Source organism: Xenopus laevis, chromosome 8L (genome assembly GCF_017654675.1).
Source record: "Xenopus laevis strain J_2021 chromosome 8L, Xenopus_laevis_v10.1, whole genome shotgun sequence".
Taxonomy (NCBI): domain Eukaryota; kingdom Metazoa; phylum Chordata; class Amphibia; order Anura; family Pipidae; genus Xenopus; species Xenopus laevis.
In genome coordinates this window covers 79,644,245-79,663,906 of record NC_054385.1, presented here as the reverse complement: position 1 = coordinate 79,663,906, position 19,662 = coordinate 79,644,245, and the positions used below count along the sequence as shown (strand labels likewise).

Genomic DNA, 19,662 nt, shown 5'->3' with positions numbered 1-19,662 from the left:
TCCCTACTTTATGGTTTTAGGAAAGGACCAGTCATCTTGAAAATATATTGAAAGAACATGAAGCCTATTATAGTGATGTCAATAAATTCCAGTCTTGGCTGAATAGTGTGATTGAAAAGCTGAAGTGCTGTGTCGGAGAGGCCACAGAGTCTACAGAATACAGGCTCAGTATGCTGCAGGTTGGTATCATTTTCACATACAAGGTGATTTTACATTAAAGGTTATTATTATTATTATTATTATTATTATTAACATGTATTTTTAAACTGCAACATTCCAAAGTGCTGAGTTAAACCTGAAGAACTGTACATATATTAGTCAGTAGCTTTCTCAAGCTTAATTAGAGCTCCTTTTTCCAGTCCCTTTGTGTCCCAGAATACCCCCAATTGATTGTGGCCTAAAACCAAAACACAGCTGTAGATAACAACACCCTTTAGGGCAATGACAGACTAGGATATTAGTTGCCTGTGTTTTAACAAGTACATTTTAAATATTTGGCAAAACGGTCAATAATCTGTCATACATGTTGTAGAATTTTATTAGCCATAGTTCAGAAATAGAAAAAGGGTGGTTTTCTGTGGTAATGTGATTCTATTAACTGGCTGACTGGTTATGTGAGAAATGCAAGCTTTTGAGATTGGAAAAATAAAAATATCAGGAACAATATACTGTTCAGCATTAATGTTAGGCCATAAAGTAGGTGTCTATTTCAGAAAACAAAACTCAGGGCAGTAATTAACTTGACCCCAAAGACCAAAAGTCTCCTGCCACCTTAACTAATATAAAAGGACAGCTTGGCTGGCTGAGCATAAATTGACTCTGTGGCAATGTCTACTTTTTTTTATACATAACATTGCTCATGTGTGAGTGTGTGCAATAATAAAAACAAAGCCACACCCTAGATGCAAAGTGCATGCCTGGTGACATTCCTGAGAATGTTCACGTGATTTTAGACTCAAGCCTATCATTTATATCTGCATTACTGGTTCCATCAACAAATAATGTATTGGTAGTTTAGACATGTAACTTTCTAGCCACTCCTGAAGTACACCTCCACCAATAATTATTATTATTTTTATCTTGTATCTAAATAAAGCATACATATTACACATGTATCACTTGCATCACGTACATCACTTGATAGAGAGAATGGAACAATTTAATTAGCAGACTAACTCTAAAACAATGTTGTAGATTTTAAAACTGCAGTGGACATGGTATTAATAAAAGCATTAGTGTTACATTTACTGTACCTGCCACTGGTGGTTAGTGACAATTTATGCAACTTGGCATGATGTAGTTGAGAAACAGCTAAAAAGCTGAAAATTGCCTGTTCAGGAAGTAGATATTCATTAGAAACACGTGAAAAGGTGTGTATGGTACATGTATCAATGACACTGCACTGACAGGGTCCTGAACTATTACTAAAATTACTGAATGTATTCCCAGAATAAGTGCCTGTAAAAGTAGAAAAAGAAATGTTGCTTAGTATACTGATGAGGAATACACGTTTCTGTACAGTACAGCATGGAGAAAATAAACTTTCATTGAGTTTCCATTGATAATGATGCTAATATCATTCAGTCTGAAGATCATATTAATTGTACCCATTGTAGTTATAATATACATGGCTTCCATAAGCAACCTATAGTTATCTGCATCCTTAATCAACCACCAGCTGTAGCTGAAGTACCACAACTAAAAGCTTTAATTATGCTTGTGGTAAACCACAATTCCAAGTACAGTATAATCAGGCTATATATTCCCTTATTTAGTTATAGACAATGTGTAATTCCCATTCTCTCTAATCTTGTAGGAAATCAGCAAGGAGGTACAGAGTGGTGGTAAGGAACTGGAAGACCTTGAGAGAAAGTCACTAGAGGTGATAAAGAATACATCCCCTCTAGGAGCAGAAGAAATCTGCAAGGAGCTGGAGGAGCTGCGCAAAGCTCTAGCAGATCTCAAACGCATGAATAATGATGAAGAAGAGAGTCTTCTCAAGGCTCACAGCTCTGAAAATGCCTTCCTACTTTTGGCCAGGCAACTGGAAGCCAACATCAATGAGTTCCGAAAAGCCATCCAGAGACTGGAGGAGAGTCTGGAATCAGGAGAAAGGGTGAAAAGTGAAGATGAGCTGCTAGCTCTGTGGAAAACATTAAACGTAAGCTTTATCTCAGGCCTCAGTTAATTGTGAATATCCTGTGAAATAAGCCATTGCCTCACTGGTACTCTCTGTTGCACCTCTTCATAAGAGTACTTTTTTTGCTGCAATTAAAAAGGTAAAGTAATGGTGCAGAGTCCCACAAAAATGCTATATTGTTGTATTTTTTTTTACAACCTTTACTACAACCTAATCACAGGAACAACCAAACTAGATGAAAACCTAAAAATAAAATTTTTGGTAATTAAAGAATGTAACATTGGAAGCAACCTTCCAGTTATATAGTTTTAAGAGCTTTTGGGCAGGGCCTCTTTACCTCTTGTATCCGTTGTACTTTTGTATGCAATCTCTATGTTTATTGTATACACCCATTTATTGTACAATGCTTCCAGGTGTGTTTATAATCGTGTGATACAAATAATAATAATAAGAACAATAATAATAGTGTAAGGGTGTCTAATAATAGTGTAAGGGCGCTACAATAGTAATAGTATTATTATTAAAATAGTCTTATTTCTATTATCATCTCTTACTGCTGGTTTTGACTATTGAAACATTTTCACAATGTCCTGCATGCTTCTTCACATGCCTGTTAATCAGCTCACTTTCTCCTACATCAGAACCAGAAGCGTAGTGAATAAAAAAAAACATATTCTGCTTCCCATTACAATTACATTTACAAATTTGAAATTAGATTTGCAATTACATTAGATTTAACATTGTAAATTTGTACTGAATGTTTATTGCAACCAAAATGTTAGTTTTGGGTTTGCAATCAACAATCTAACTGGAAAAATCTTGTAGCTAGTCACTGGTTCCTTATAGTGAACACAATCATTTTATTGTTTAGCGCGGTACATTTATGAATTCTTTTTCAAGGTCCCACTTTGAGGTCTATTTTGTAAAGTCTCCCAATTAGTTTAATGCATGCATCAGACATTCAGCAGTAATTTCAAGAAGTAGGACAGCAAATGTGTGTTCATCTGAATCTTACACTAAATGACCTTCAATCTAGGCTTCCAGGAGTATGTAGGAGAGGAAACAGGCAGTCTTCAAACCTCACTGCAAGTGGCCATCATGCTGCCCTCCCACTCTCCCAACTGTTCTGAGCTCCACAAAATTTGAGAACTATTTCGTAGATGTTTATGTTGAGCAATTAAGCCACAAAAATCAGTATATTTTATGTAGTCAGTAACATAAGTTTATAGAATAGTATATATTAATGTGAGCAATCCGTTATGAAACCATTAAAATGAGGAATACTGTAATGTGAACTGTTTGTCTCACTGTTTTCTTATTATTTGTTAATGTCATTCATCTCATTTAAACATAGTGAAGGTAATGGACTCTATAAAATGCCATCATATTCCTACCAAAATGATGTCTAATGCTAAGGTGCTTAATGAGCCCTTGTAAAGTTGAGTGATGAATTGTTTCTAATTGATAATTATCATCTACAATGTTTGTCCCCAAGGCCACCAAGTCTGCTTTAGCAGCAGAGGAAACAAAAGGTGAAGGGGTAAAGGTTCAGCTGAAGGAACTCTTCAAGTTCTCCAAAGATGTGCAGCCACTTTCTGATGGAGTCATAGCTGCAATCCGGGAATACCAAAGGTAATATGGCATTCAGATGTCTCATAAATGTTTGTCCAGTACAAGCTTAATCCCATTCATTATGGTTCAGGTATCATCGGTCTATAAAAAGCTATTATGTTATGATTGTTGCTATATCAAAAGACAGAAGAATGCTCTTCTTATAAAATTATGAATGTATCTATTACTCCCATTCTTCTTAAATAACTTGCAAATGCTAGTTACCTAGCCCTGGAGAGGAAGAGACAACAGGGAAACTATGAAAGGTCATAATTGAATGAATCTACACGAAAAAAGGCGTTTCACTCATGGAAGGAGGGAGCAGCAGAATACATAAAATGGATCTCTACAAAACGAAAGAAATACTTTGTTGCCGCTAGTACAATTTAAAAGGTTGAAATTAAAAATGTAACCAAGTCTATTCCCAATCTGTTGTATTTTCTTCAGGGCTAAAAGCAAAGCCTTCAAGGTAAGCACTGAGACTGAATCAGCACTCAAACAGCACTTCCGGATTCCACTGCTGGAATTCCAGCACTGGAAACGCATATGTGAGAGAGTCCTGGATACCACATCAACTCCTGTGAGCGATGCTGTTCTGAACCATGACTGCTTGCTACAGATTGAGGTAAAAAAAGTGTTCTTCATTAGGTACTAAGTTTCAAAACTACTATTGTGGATCTGACATCACTATATGCAAATTGTTATAGACTTTTAACAAACATAGGAGATTTGTTGTTCTGGTATAAACAACCTCACTGTGGTTGACTGGCTAAGAGTTAATAGATTCAGGCCTTTTATTCAGTAGGGAATTGTCAGGATTTGCATTCATGCACATTATATATCATACAATCTCTGTTGTCAGCCTCAATTGTACATTTCTGAGATTGTCACTAGCTCTAGGCATGAACAGTGAACCATGAGACCTATGGAAACGCAGATTATGGTGTTGACTAAATGTGGTTGAAATGTTGGCGAAATATAGTAAAATTAACATTATTAACAATATTATCTTATTATTATTTATTATTTACATGTTTAATGGCTATTCATATACAGCAGCACTTTGCAGAGATGTACTACCTCAGTAGAGTTTCAATCTCTGGCAGGAATCAAGCTACAACCCCTGCACTACAACACAGCAATACTAACCTCCACCATGCAAAACTATGAATACCACCTTTTCAGGCAGTCTTGAAAAACTGTCATTTATAGTACTGAGTGCTCAATATTAGACTAAGGTTTTCAGCAAAAATACACATTTCTTTTATGCCAATCTCAGTAATAAGGATTATTTTTGCATCATGTGTTTGCATTGTTCTGTTGTTTAGAAGTTGCTGGAGGAGAGTGCCAATATAGAAGACAAACTGAGTATTCTACAGACAAAGAAGGAACGAATCAGCGGGGTGCTTGGTGAACAGAAGGCAAAAGCCTTTCTCACTGAGGTGGCATCTGCTTCAAGGGAAAGGGATTCTCTCCATGTTGTTCTTCTGGAAAGAAAGGAAACCTTACTGGTAAATATTCTAATTGTTCAAATAATTTGCTCATGGTAAAATCCAATTGACCTTTTATGATGCATCGTCTTTATTACAAAAGTGCAAAATACAGTATGGTAAGATTCGGGAAAAGCTTCTGTAAGCAGCTGAGTTCAGTTCTTTTATATATACAGGTATACATAGTATTATATATATATAGTATTAGCTCTGAACTATAGCAGCAGCACAATTTGATACATTTCCAAAAAAGAATGAGATCTGCTTTCATTCTAACGCAGTGTTAATCTAAGTACTTAACCAACCATCCACATCATTGCAAATCAGCAGTAGTTACCTCTTAGCTATAATAAATCTGACTCTCGTTGGCTTCAGATAGTATACCACAGTGTACACCAGCTGATTTTCTATTTATTTTTTTCTCACAGTTTTCTACAATTTACATTACAATGAATTGTGATATTTCCCCCCTTGCTTCCCAGTAGCATCTCAGAAAGCTTGATTGTGAATCCAACTGTTTCAGATTGTTGCTGGAACCTGTCAGCAGCAGGCACTATTTATGGTATATTATTCCAATGCAATAGCTTTTGTGAAGATTAAATACCCCTTAAGCATTTAAAATGCAGATTATATGGACTAATTGTATTTTTATCCTTCTTTACTTTTCTTTCTTTCACCCTCCAATTGCAAAGATGTGGAAAGAAAATTCACTAGATCATGAGGTCCCAGTTTATGCTTTGCTTGGATTGCCATGGACCCACCTGATTGCTGTTTTCACATCTCCATGTTCTTCATCAAATCAAATATTTAGTCATGTTAATCACTTGAGTGCTTTCTTATTGCTCATAAAACACCTGTTGTGCTCTCATCTGATTCACTCTAGGGAGGGGCAGTCGAAATGCCAGAATCTGTTAATAAAAATACTCATGTGGCAACTTTACCAACAATTAAAACAAATAGATTTTTTATGTTTATTAATATAATGCTTTCAAGTCTACCCCAAGGCACCTTTAATGATATTAACCCACTTTTATTTACCTCAACTGTAGAGTTTGGCTTCCCAGAGTAAAGAATTTGATGCTGCTTTTGAGCATTTGCGGAAAAAGGTGTCAACCATAAGAATCAAAGCTGGCAAAGAAAGCGAATTACAGCCTGACCTTGTAGGGAAAGAGACACAACTGCAGAGATTTGAGGTTTGTGATGGAGAGATTGGACATTTTCCTGTACAGTATGTAACTTTGCTGGGAACATTTACAAGTTGTCAATGTTTGCTTCCTTTCTCTTTCAGATGTTTAAGGATGAGTTGCTGAAATTGGAACCTGAATTTAAAGTGGTAGCTTCAATGGCTGAATCAAGTCCCACTCACAAGCTTAAAGTCAGCCAGCTGTCTTCAGAATACATTACCTTGCACAAGTCACTTGAGGTACAGTATGTGAACCGTTAAAGGAGTTGTTCACCTTCCAACTCTTTTTCCAGTGCAGTTGTTTTCGGATAGTTCATCAGAAATAAAGAATTCCTATTTCTATTTGTGACTGTTTTTCTAATATTGAAGAATTAAAGCTTAATTTTTCACCTTTTTATGTCTTTCTGAAACAGATTTGGGAGGGGGGGTCACCAACTCTGTAAACTGTTCTAAATAATACATTAATTAATACATTTCTTATATTTGGCCCTGCTGAGCAGAATCCATGAATTTCCATAAAGGCAGCTGTTATAATTGATACAATAGTCGCTAATATTCCACAGATGCTGCAGAGAAATGTATCAACTTATGTATCAAATTGTAACAGTTCAGAATCTGCACCTGGATTACTGAGCTGCAGTTTGAAACACTAGAGACAGGTACATTAAACCAGGGGTCCCCAAACTTTTTTGGCCCAGGGACCAAAAAAAGAGCCAAATTTTTTTCCGGGGGGGCGGGGGTTGGGAGAAGTCAGGGAGGGGTCGGCGTCCAATTTGAGCGTGCTGGTATCCAAATTGTCGCGCCTTGTTAATTGTTTGGCAGCCCAGTTCAGGACCGTCCACGGCCAGGGACCCCTGCATTAAATTTTAATTTAATTAAATTTAATTAATTTATTTCTGGTGACCAATTTGAAAACAAATGAACTGAAAAAAGTGTTTGCAAGATAAACCACTCTGTCTTTCTGTGTCTCAGCAACTAAACAGTTAATGATATGTTCTAAGTGCGTAAATTGTTTGTATCTGAATCACTCTATAAATATGAGCTATCATTACATTTCAAATATAGTTTGTCACAAATTATGATAAATAACAACCCAGACATTCCATTAATACATTCATTTATTTTACAGTATTAACTGCACCACCATGTGGTCATGATCATATATACACTTTGCAAACCCCTTTTTTTCTATTTTTTTAGGAATTTTATTTACTGAACGTCTGTACTAAACATTGCAAAGTCTTTATATGCTTGAGCATATTAACTATTTAGTTTACAAATATAGCTCCTTTATGCACTGGAACATCTGCATTATCTCTGTGTATTCAGACAAGTTTCAGCACTGTGTGTGCCAAAAATACACATATTCATGTATTGTCATAAAATGAATGTCATCAGTCACTACAAGGAACATTTATCTGCCAGACTGTTGCATTTAGCCATGTTTTCCCCCACAATTCAGGTGTCATTCTGGACATGCTGAGAGTTTATATCTGCCATTGACAGAATTAGTTATTACTGGCATGTCCAGGGTGGTGGTAGTTCCAAGGTTTGCAAGCTTAAATAGGTAGACTTGTTCAAGATTCATCTAAAGAAGCTGGACAGATGCAAGCGGCACTACTGTATTCCTGGGAATAAAAAAAAAGCAGTTTTGTAGGAAATATTACGTTTTGCTCAAAAATAGAAACATTCTTATACAGTATATACAGTTATTAATGTAAAATTTTATTTGTAAATGTGATTGCTACTGACTATTTTTGTATGCCTTTCTCTGCGCCTAACTCTGACTTGGTTAACAATGTTGCAAGAGTCAGCTCTCCTCCAGCTAAGACAGGTGTGTTAGTCAGTTTGTGTTTCTCTGCAAGTTATTATATCCATTTCCACCTAATCTAGTGGTAACATTTTTGACAAAATCAATGCAGAATTCATTCGTACTTTACTTATTTATAGCTTCCTTATATATTTCTTACCATTGTTCCAGATTAACAAACGAAAAAGCAAAACATACATTAAGGACCATCTGATATTCAATGACAAACTGCTAGATCTTCAGCGCTGGCTCATGGTGACAAGGCAGGAGTTGGAATCATTTCAGGATAGCAATGGGCATTGGGATGTTGAGTCCCGAGAGAAGGAAATACAGGTATGTTAATTAACTGTAAAGTAGAAGTCTGTACATCAACAGCACTGCCATACTGATTAAAACATACTGTTTACAGATATTGCTGTCTGAGATAACAGAAAAAGATATCCAGCTACAACAGGTAGACTCTCAAGGTTTATTAGTGATGGAGACCTCCTCTGCAGAAGGAGCTGCTCACATTCAGAATGAGCTGAGGCAGCTTAATGCCTCCTGGGTGTCTCTGAAATTACTCTGGGAAGCACTAGCAAGGTAGGGTCTCATCATCCTTGATCTGTTAATCTTAGATAAAGTGTATTTTTTAAGTTTGCAAGTCAGTCAAGACAAGTTCATCCATTATACATCCAGGAAGAAATTCTTCCTTTATTATGCGTTTGTTTCCATTGTGCTGAGCTGATTATCTAAAAGGAACAGTTCAGTGTGAAAATAAAAACTGTGTAAATATATAGTCTGTGCAAAATAAAAAATGTTTCTAATATAGTTAGTTAGCCAAAAATGTAATGTATAAAGACTGGAGTGACTGGATGTCTAACAGAACAGAACCCAACTTCCTCCTTTTCAGCTCTCTCTGGGCACAAATGTTCAGTGAGTTTGCAATTGATCTTTAGCATGCAGCTCAGATTCAAAAGCAACAGTTATGACCCATGCCCCCCCCCCCCAAATCACTGATTGGTTACTGCCTGGTAACCAATTGGTGGAAACCAAGAGAGCTGCAAAGCAGGAAGTAGTGTTCTGGCTATTATGTTAGACATCCAGTCACTCCAGCCTTTATACATTTCATTTTTGTCTAATTAACTATATTAGAAACATTTTTTATTTTGCACAGCCTACCTATTTACCCACTTTTTATTTTTATACTGAACAGTTCCTTGAAGATTTCTAGCTTAAGTATACATGTACTAATAGAGTTATAAAATAACATCCCATCACCACATCCCCAAGCTGCCTTTTCCTTGCCGAGACGTGCCAAGGTTTATTGAGATAAAATATCTTTAAAAAATGTGAATTATGAATAGCTTATGTTTTACTTGAAAAAGGAAAATCGAATTAGGTGATAGTTCCCCTTTAAAAATTGTTTTGTTTGAATTTTACGTTCTGCCCTAGCATAATGGGTTTTTTTTTGTTTACTATTCTATATTCTCAAAATTGGATAGAACATTTAAAGACAGAGAGCTACAGAGACTGGCACTACTGCCACCTAAAATTACATATGAGAACTCCATAAATCAGACAACTGAGTGAGTATATATATATTGTTATTTCCATATCATAGTCAATGTTCTTAGTATTTTACAGGCCTTAAATGACAGTATCCTCAAAAAATACTGCAATTTAATTAATGTTTTTTTTTAAACCTTGGAACTCACAAACAGATCTTTAAATATATAGAGAACTGTAATATCCAGATAAAAATTGGTGAAACAGACTTATTAAACATCCACTACACTACAGGGGATATTTTTTATACAGGTATGGGATCCCTTATCCAAAAACCCATTATCCAGAAAGTTCTGAATTATGTAAAGGCTGTCTCCCATTGACTCCATTATAATCAAATAATCCATTTTTTTTTAAATGATTTCTTTTTTCTCTGTAATAATAAAACAGTACCTTGTACTTGATCCAAACTAAGATATAATTAATCTTTATTGGAAGCAAAACCAGCCTATTGGGTTTAATGTTTTAGTAGTCTATGGGGCAAATTCACTAACCTCTGTAAATTCGCCATCGACGGCTTCACTCACAGTGCAACACTTTGCCAGGCGTAGATTCGGCAGGACAACGCTAATTCACTAAAATCCGAAGTTGAGTCCAGGGTGCCAAGCACTGGCGAAGTTGCGCTAGCGTTACTGCGGCAAGCGAAGCGAAGTTGCGCTAGCGTTGCCTCATTTACATATGGCGGGAAGTTAAAGTTGAATGGACGTATATGTTGTAGCAAATACATTACTCTACACAAGCCCAGGGAACCTATTGCACTTCGCCTGGTCTGAGGTGGTGAAGGCAAGTCTGGTGCAAGAGGTAACGTTCAGTTAAATCCGCATCTTAGTGAATTTGCGTAGTTACGTCCATTTGTCAGAGCACAAATTCGCCAGGCGTTAGGGAATGAAGTACCGCTAGAGTCTATCTCCTTCGATAGCGAAGTTACGCCGACGACCGTTAGTAAATCGGCAAAGTACCAAAATGACAGTCACTTTGCCCTTTAGTAAATTTGCCCCTTAAAGGGGACCCATCACCCAAAAAAAAAATATTCAAAATCCTATTTCATCACATTAGTCAAGCAAAATGAACTTTAATTACACTATATAAATTATTTGACTCTTGTTTCCTTCAGCTGGCAACTCATAATTATAGCAAGCAGGCAGAAGCCATTTTGTGGACACTGTTATTAAGACAAGCCTTGCATCATCTCAGAATCTTGTTTGTGCACCAGAATGGGGGACCTAATGTACATCCCCATGCCCTGGTTACACAATTAAATGGTGAAGAGAACGGGGGAATATGTGGAGAGCAGTGACATCTAGTAATTGCTGAATGGAAAGTGAAAGTAATTGTCTGCCCCGCCTCTATGCCTAAGGCATAGAGGCGGGGCAGACAATATTTGATTGACAGCTGAGATTTTTAAATAAGCTTACAACAGCTATGAATGCTTTAATAAAAAATAGAAATTAGATTTCATGTTTAGTTTGAAAAGGACTTTTATTATACAGATTTTTGTGTCTGGGTGACAGGTCCACTTTAAGGTATGAAGATCCAAATTGCGGAAAGATCCAAAATCCGGAAAACCACAGGTCCCAAGCATTCCGAATAATAGGTCTCATACCTGTACTAGCAACGATTTACAATTAAAGGAGAAGGAAACAAAAAAAATGACACCTACATCATTAGGTTTGCCATCAGGCCCCCTTCTGAAACGCCACATTAAGAACTCCTTCCTTTATCCCTGCAGTATTTGTGCACCTGCGTTGTGAACTTTCGGCTCTGTGAACATTTTGGCGCCGCCATTTTCAAAATGAGCATCACTTCCGCCCTTTACTGCACATGCGCCCCCTGCGTGCTGGCTGCCTTCTTTTAAGCTCCCCTCCTCAGCTCCTGCACTCGCTCGCTGACAGAATGTAAATTAAAAGCAGAGCGAGCGCAGGAGCTTCAAAGATAGTTTCTTAGCAAGGAAGAAGCTGCACGGGCTATTGGTGCTTGTAATTAATGAGGCGGGGCAGAGGGTCAGCTTGTAATTTATGAGGCAGGGGGAGCATAGTCATCGTAACAAGAGATTCTTGTGCGCATGAGCACGGCACGGCTGGAAACTATTGCGCATGCGTGTGCCCTATCCAGACGGTTTTCTGGACAGAAACAAGGGTATGCTTTTTAATACATGTTTTTACTTTTTAAAAAATAAATTGCAGCAAAAAGATTAAGGGCAAAACTAATGAGGGAATGCTTGCTGGTAAACATATATACTATTTATTGGCAACACTTAGAGCTTAAGTATTTTTTTGGCTTTCCTTCTCCTTTAAGAAGGAAAAGGATATTGCAATAGCACTTTGTCTAGTCTGTACACTAAGCTTCTCTTAGATGTTTTGCTGGAATGCCTTGCCTTGAGAACTGTTGTGTACAGGATCTCTTTGTAGAATATTCTACTGTATTTTGGCAGCCTCCTCCCCGATACGGAACTACACTGGACTGCGTCTCAATCTGATAATGGCAGCAATGAGATGAACAACAGTAATGAGTAAGTGAAGTTGATGTATAGACAGAGTCTGTTTTTTTTTCATTGAAGGGTCAGTAACAACAATAAAATTAAAAGGCCCTAAAACATTAAATATAATATACTTTTCTAGAAAGTGTGGTATTTTTATTGGAAAAGACATGTATTTATTCTGACAGGGCCTTTGTGGCACTTCATGCATATATACTGTATTGCCTACGGCCCCACTGAACGCAATGAATTGGGTGGGACTTTATTACGGCAACAGCTGTTGTGTAATAACTAATTTTAAACTTAATTTTACACTTTTTTTGCATACAGACTTTTATAGAAATATCCCTAGGCACTGTTGCAGTATTAAGCACCTTACTACAAGGATAGTTTCTATAATGTTAGATCACAGATTATTTCATAACTCTAATGATATCAAAAGAATATGTCAAATATACATTCTATTTGTATTAGTATTCAAACAAGCATAGACAAGTATAGAAGTTATCACAGTCAATGGAGTAATGAAGTATACAATACTAATAGCATATTATGATTATATTTTAAAGGGGTTGTTCTCATTTAAATTAACTTTTAATGTGATGTAGAGATTGATATTTGCGGCAACTTGCTATTGGTTTTAATAAGTAGTTATTTAGCTTTTTGTTCAGCAGCTCTCCAGTTTGCAGTTTTAGCAATTTGGTTTCTAGGGCACAAACTACCTTAGAAGCCATGCATTGATATGAATAGGAGACTCCAATATGAATAGAGCAGAGGGCCTGACTAGCTGAGTAATAAAAAGTAGCAATAACAATAAATGTGTAGCCTTAACAATTTAGATAGGGTCAGTGACCCCCATATGAAAGCTGTAAAGAGTCAGAAAAAGACGGCAAAAAATTACAAAAACTATATAAAAAAGGGACAGTTGAAAAGTTGTTTAGAATTGGCCATTCTATAACATAATAAGTTAACTTAAAGGTGAACCGCACCATTTAAGTAATATTTGTTGAGCATAAAATTATTTTTGCATTACAATTATTTTTGCATTACATTATGCTTCTATATCTGTTTATTTTTCAACAGTTCTGAAGAATTTGGACCAAGTGGAATTGTGGGCAGGTAAGAACTAAAGCCTTCGAAATACATACAGGGCTACATTCAGTATAGACCAATAAAATCAGCACACGCTTTACCACCTAGAATAAAGGTGAATATATTTCTACCAAAAACGGTACTATTGGTTGGCATTTAGGGTAAATGATTTAAAGGTGAACCACCTCATTTTTTTTTTTAAAGGTTTTTATTTTTCGTTTTCAAACAAACAACACACTTAACAACAGACAATGTAGGCATTGGTGATAAAAAGTGCAGTTGGTCACGCAGGACCACAACATATCAGTTTAAGGCATCAAGGTACACAATCGGAGCATAAAGTCTGCCACATGTTAGGTTAAAGTGAGTATTACATGTTACTTCCAAGTCTTACAGGAGTGGAGCGCGCTTATATAAGACTCAATTCGCTGAAAAAGAAATAGTTATACTACATATATGTTCTCTCATATACACGCATTTATTGAGACTCTGGGTCTACTTCGGGACAGAGCTCCAACCAGGGTTCCCAGATTTTCCCAAATTTTTCTGGGCACTGTCTGGCTATGTATGTTAGTTTTATCATCGGGAGCCTGGTATTGATCAGCTTTACCCATTGCTTTATTGTAGGGGGTTGTGGGCTCATCCATGTCATGGCAATTTGCTTTTTGGCGTAAAATAAAAGGGTCTTTAGTAAATACCGCGTTTTATTTAGAGGTGCCAATTCGTCCACCAGTCCAATGAACCACCTCATTTAAGTAATATTTGTTGAGCATAAAAATATTTTTGCAGATATTATGCTTCTATATCTGTTTATTTTCAACAGTTCTGAAGAGTTTGGACCAAGTGGAATTGTGGGCAGGTAAGAACTAAAGCCTTGGAAATACATACAGGGCTACATTCAGTATAGACCAGTAAAATCCACACACGCTGAATATATTTCTACCAAAAACTATACTATTGTTTGGCATTTAGGGCAAATGATTTCCTTCATAACCTGGTGCTACCTCAGAAGTCCTAAATTAATAGCGTGCATGAATATGAGTCACACTAATATATATGTATTATCCAAATCTCGGCTTTCCTAAAATACTTAACAATTTATTAAGGAAAATTGGAAGTGTACTACATTGCCATTTCCACATTTAGGGGCAGATTTATTTAGGGTCCTTCCTGACATTCGGGTTTTTTTCAGAGTCGAATTCAATTCGAGTTTTCAAGTCGATAAAATTCAGGCGAGTTTTAGATATTCAAATTTTCTTTATAAATAACCCCCAGTCGAATTTTGAGTATATTCAAAAGTATTAGTTTTAAAAAACACACATGAATTCGTAATTTGACCTTTAATAAATGTGCCTCCCCATATCATGCCATCATCTGTCAAAATAGTTTCATATGAATCAGAATTTCAGAAAGGAGCAGTTTAGAGAAGAACCCCTGCATTTATATTGTTCTTTTGTAATATTTGTAATGGTTTATCCTAACTACTGAGTAAGTCCTAACTGGGATTTCTGTGCACACCAGCAATATATGTTTTCCTATAAGGGTAAGGCCAGACGAGGAGATTCGGGAAGGTTTTGTCTCCTGGCGACTAATCGCCACGTCTTTTGCTCGACTATCTCCCCGAGCTGCCTCAGCGTTTTTTCCCCATAGGCTACAGCGCAAAGTTGCCTGCACTAATGCACACGCGGTGATTGGGCGACTATTAAAAACGCATTGCCGCGTGTGCATTAGTGCAGGCGACTTTGCGCTGTAGCCTATGGGGAAAAAACGCTGAGGCAGTTCGGGGAGATAGTCGCGCAAAAGACGTGGCGATTAGTCGCCAGGCGACAAAACCTCCCCGAATCTCCTCGTCTGGCCTTACCCTAACAGCAGCGTGTCTCTCTATCTTATCAGAATTGTCTATGACACCAGTCCCCAGAGTGTAACATTAACATCTGAGAAAAGCCGAATACCACAAAGAACAAACAAAACAACCAGGTAAATAAGCACCTGCCTTGATGTATGCTGCTTGTACACGTTGTATAATACTCTGTATATTTCACCTATCAGCTTACTTCAATAAATATCTGCTGTGTTCATTTTAAATTCCAGTGTCCTTCAGGAAAATGATCCATCATCCACAACAACAGAATCTGAGAAGAGTTCAGTGGAAATAAATACTAGGTTAGTATTACTTATACAGTAATAAGCAGGCTTGATGGGCCAAGTTTAGCCAAAATAGCACATTTCGAGATTGAGAAGAAAAAAAAAAAACAAGACAAACTATGCTCAACTTTTTCCTGTAATTATGGATTGTTTTCCTTGATCACTTGGTTATTTAGGGCCGGTCACACTAAGCATTGGCTTCTGCTCCCGCCTACTTTCTCTTTGCAGGCTGAGAGAAGCATCTTCACTCCGTGCCCCAACTCTGTGCATGAGGTAGACAGAAATATTCGGAGACAGTTTATTCGGAGGGGTTTATTATGTTTGTGTTTTTTTTTTTTTTGAGCTATTAAGATTTTTTTTCAGCAACTCTCAGGTTTGGAATTTCAGCAGTTACCTGGTTGGTTTACAATTTTCCCTAGAAACCAGGCAGTGGTGTGAAGGATGTTCCATTGTAGGCTCACAGAGCAAGATTTTTTAGCCACAGGAAGAAAGCATGTAGATATTCAAAACACTGAAATACTTCCAATTTTACCATACTGCACAACTCTACATAACTGCAAGGAGCAATGGAAATTACGATAACAATAATAACAATTTGCAACTCCCCCCCCATGCATTACCCTTTCCTTGCAGATTTTGTTGTCCTTAAAAAAGTCTTTTAAGTGTGTCTGAAAATAATGTGTATATTTTATATAAAGTAGTACAGATTTACTTTACTACTGAAAGGTTGTAGTCATCACACTTGAGACTACATTACTGTCACAAAATCATAGCTATTATTAGCAGCAGTAAAAAGACCCTAAGCACTGCCCATATTCTATCTGTTATTTATCAGCATTACCAGCATTACCAGTGACTCTAGTCAATCCGGGATAACTGTGAGGTCAGACAAGAGCCGAATACCAACGAGGGTAAACCAAACATCCAGGTTAGTAGGCACCATTGCTTTAAAGGAAAACTATACCCCCAAAATGAATACTTAAGCTACAGATTGTTTGGTATGTTTGTGTGCACAGTGAATCGTGCGGTCCCAGGGGGGGCCATATTTTTTAAAATGGCCATTTTCTATTTATGATTACCCAATGGCACATACTATTAGAAAAGTATATTATTGTGAAAATGGCTTGTTTACATGAAGCAGGGTTTTACATATGATCTGTTTCATTAAATATCTTTTTATAGAGATCTACATAGTTTGGGGGGTATAGTTTTCCTTTAAGAAATATGTAAAGCTTAATTGTATTTTCCTTTGTAACTATCCTATGTGTCACTTGCTGAGTCATGTACTTATATCAGCATTTCTGTATATACGTGCTTTAATGTGCTGCTTTATTGTTTTAAACATGCAATTTCATAAATGATATATTACAGTAGTGGTTCCTAAACTATGGGGCTGACCACCATAGGGTGCCCAATGGGTGCCCAATCAGAAGGCCAATTAGGGTCATATAGGATGGTAACACCATCACAAAAGTTAGAAGGCACTGTTAACTGCCTTCTGGTCTTTGAAATTCTTCTGTGCTGTAGTTGGTGAGTTTCTTTTCCAGATACATTTATAAGACCAAAAACAGCCTGTGTAAAGAGAGTTCATGTGTTTTGCTGAAAGTATGTATGTGGCCCCTGTAGGCAGAACCGGACTGGGGGTAAAAAGCAGCCCGGGCAAATAAAATCAAAGCAGCCCCCCCCCCCCACAAACACACAGAGACACACTCAAACACATAGAGATACTCATAAACAGATAGAGATACACACGGAGACACACAAACACACAGAGACACACACACACTCCCCTCCCTCTACCTCTCTCCCCGGAGCTTCATGTAACCAGACTGGAACTCTCTGACGCCTCCCAACCTGTCTGCTGGCCAATCAGAGGGACGCTGCTATCTCCCTATACTTGAGTAGCTTACAGTTACATACTAATGATTGCAGATTTATAATTGCTGATGGTCTGCATGCCACTTTTTTCAAATCTGTTTTCAATCTAACTCATTGTACTAGTGAACTTCAGTGAATTAATATGCAGTGTATTATTTTTTTATTTATTACTAATTAATGAATATGTTTTTAGTCCCAGTGTTCAGCTTGGAAATGGCTCATCCTTTACACCAGGAGAGTCTGGGAGGGACCCAAATATAAAGACTGGGTGAGTGGATCTGTTGAATTAAACTAATGCTCAGGCAGTAGTAAGAACATAGGGGCAAATTCACTAAAGGGCGAATTTTTGCTAGCAACCGCTTCACCACACTTTGTGCCACTTCGCCAGGTGCAAATTCATTGCCAGTCGCCAGAGAGAAAAGTTGCCTAGCGATAGGGCGCAAACCTGCGCTAGCAATAGTCTCTTTCGCTAGCGAATTGTCCTCTACTCCTGCTAGTAAATTGGCAATGTCCCTGCGGATGAGATTTCTGGCGAATTGAACAAGGATTTCTCTTTACTACTCTTTTCTACATTACTATATGTATATAATTATAACCTGTTTTCTGTCTTATTTGTTAGGCTTTTGAATGACACCAGTCCTCCCAATGTAACAGTCAGATCAGACAATAGTCAGATACCAAGGAGGAGAACACAAGCATCCAGGTTAGTTAGCCAAACATCAATAACTTGGGATATATCAGGGAACCCCTATCTTCCCACCCATTTCCTGGGCTTTGCAGTGGAATGACTATCATGGCAGACTTTATATCCATGGCAGACTTTATATCCCTGTCTAGTGAGCACTCTTTGCCCTATCTTGCTCCAAGAAGAAAGGGAATTCATTCACTGTAAAGTAAAGTAGTTCCTTACTTTTTACATTTTGAAGTGGGTTGGTTTGTAGGGTTAGTAACACTAGCAACCAGTTTCAAATTTTAAATTTTTAAGGGTTGCATTCCAGAACTAGGAGACAAAATACAAATAATACAAATATTGAAATTAACTAAACAGATTGGGGCACATTTACTAATGGTCGAATATCGAGGGTTAATTAACCCTCGAAGTTAAATCCTTCGACTTCGCGATTTAGCGATATTCGTTCAATTCGATCGAACGATTATTCCTTCGATCCGCTTCACCACACTTTGTCGATCAAACGATTTTCCTTCGATCAAAAATTGGCTAGAAAGCCTATAGGGACCTTCACCATTGGCTAACATTGATGCTCGGTAGGTTTTAGGTGGCGAAGTAGGTGGTTGAAGTTTTTTTAAAGAGACAGTACTTCGACTATCGAATTGTCGAATAGTCGAACGATTTTTAGTTCAAATCGTTCGATTCGTAGTCGAAGGTCGAAGTAGCCAATTCGATGGTCGAAGTAGCCAAAAAAATACTTAGAAATTCGAAGTATTTTTTATTCTATTCCTTCACTCAAGCTAAATAAATGTGCCCCCTACTGTGCAATAGTAAAATACCATAGAGATGCAATATTCCTTGAGTTCCAATTCTTTAGCCAAATTTTATCTTATGTTAAATTATTTTTGCCACTTAATCAAGGATTCAGAATTAGGAGTGATCTAACCCTGTGGGGGATTTCACTGTATACCGTCTCTCTCTGTATGATATGCTGACATCATATCGCTTTTATTTTCAGCAGTGCCTATGACAGCAGTCTCCCCAGTAACTCAGACAATGATCAAACACTTCTGGGGAAAAAACAGGCATCCAGGTTAGTGAATCCCACACAGCAAGCAACTGTTTTGCTCTCTGCTATAAAAGGCCCTTGGGGCATATATATGGGCAATGTCTTGGCTACCATATTTATGTATTTATGGCACCAAAGACAGATTTATAAGTCGCCAATGTACATGCATTTTAGGCTTTATACCTTATATACCTGACCTGGTAGCAGCCTGAAAGATGTTTCTGTAATTACTAGCCACAACAATTTCATTTTTACAGCCTAAACTCTGTGGAGTCATCTACGTCATAAAAATTAAAGGATAGTAAAAATAATTTTCTTTCCTATTCCTAATATATCCTTTCTTAATACAGCCCATTGTAGTCAGAATATTATATTATATCGCCAACTATAGTGTTAATCTATTCATTTAATTTATTTCAGTTCCAGTGTTCTTCAGGTTACTGATCCACTTATACCTTCAGCGGATGCTATGGAGAGTTCAGGCACTTATTCTGGGTTAGTATATCCTATGCAACAAACAATTGGCCTGCTGGGATTTTTTTGGGGACAG

At 37.3% G+C, this 19,662-nt stretch overlaps 1 protein-coding gene across 23 annotated transcripts in view; it reads left to right on the top strand.

Annotated features, from left to right (window-relative positions):
• syne3.L (spectrin repeat containing, nuclear envelope family member 3 L homeolog) overlaps positions 1 to 19,662 on the top strand; it is a 53,294-nt gene that overhangs the window by 18,771 nt on the left and 14,861 nt on the right. For 14 of the 23 annotated variants that reach the window (XM_018230474.2, XM_018230488.2, XM_018230486.2 and 11 more), the window contains exons 5-24: positions 21 to 179; positions 1,817 to 2,161; positions 3,636 to 3,772; positions 4,199 to 4,376; positions 5,080 to 5,262; positions 6,291 to 6,434; positions 6,530 to 6,664; positions 8,406 to 8,567; positions 8,644 to 8,816; positions 9,719 to 9,802; positions 12,214 to 12,291; positions 13,342 to 13,377; positions 14,174 to 14,209; positions 15,244 to 15,327; positions 15,442 to 15,513; positions 16,331 to 16,423; positions 17,567 to 17,641; positions 17,993 to 18,076; positions 19,062 to 19,136; positions 19,533 to 19,607. In XM_018230474.2, the coding sequence (XP_018085963.1) occupies positions 21 to 179; positions 1,817 to 2,161; positions 3,636 to 3,772; positions 4,199 to 4,376; positions 5,080 to 5,262; positions 6,291 to 6,434; positions 6,530 to 6,664; positions 8,406 to 8,567; positions 8,644 to 8,816; positions 9,719 to 9,802; positions 12,214 to 12,291; positions 13,342 to 13,377; positions 14,174 to 14,209; positions 15,244 to 15,327; positions 15,442 to 15,513; positions 16,331 to 16,423; positions 17,567 to 17,641; positions 17,993 to 18,076; positions 19,062 to 19,136; positions 19,533 to 19,607 (2,408 nt within the window). Of the gene's footprint in view, positions 1 to 20; positions 180 to 1,816; positions 2,162 to 3,635; positions 3,773 to 4,198; positions 4,377 to 5,079; positions 5,263 to 6,290; positions 6,435 to 6,529; positions 6,665 to 8,405; positions 8,568 to 8,643; positions 8,817 to 9,718; positions 9,803 to 12,213; positions 12,292 to 13,341; positions 13,378 to 14,173; positions 14,210 to 15,243; positions 15,328 to 15,441; positions 15,514 to 16,330; positions 16,424 to 17,566; positions 17,642 to 17,992; positions 18,077 to 19,061; positions 19,137 to 19,532; positions 19,608 to 19,662 lie in introns of those variants that run through there. The other 9 variants (XM_041573030.1, XM_041573027.1, XM_041573026.1 and 6 more) reach the window with 8 other exon arrangements.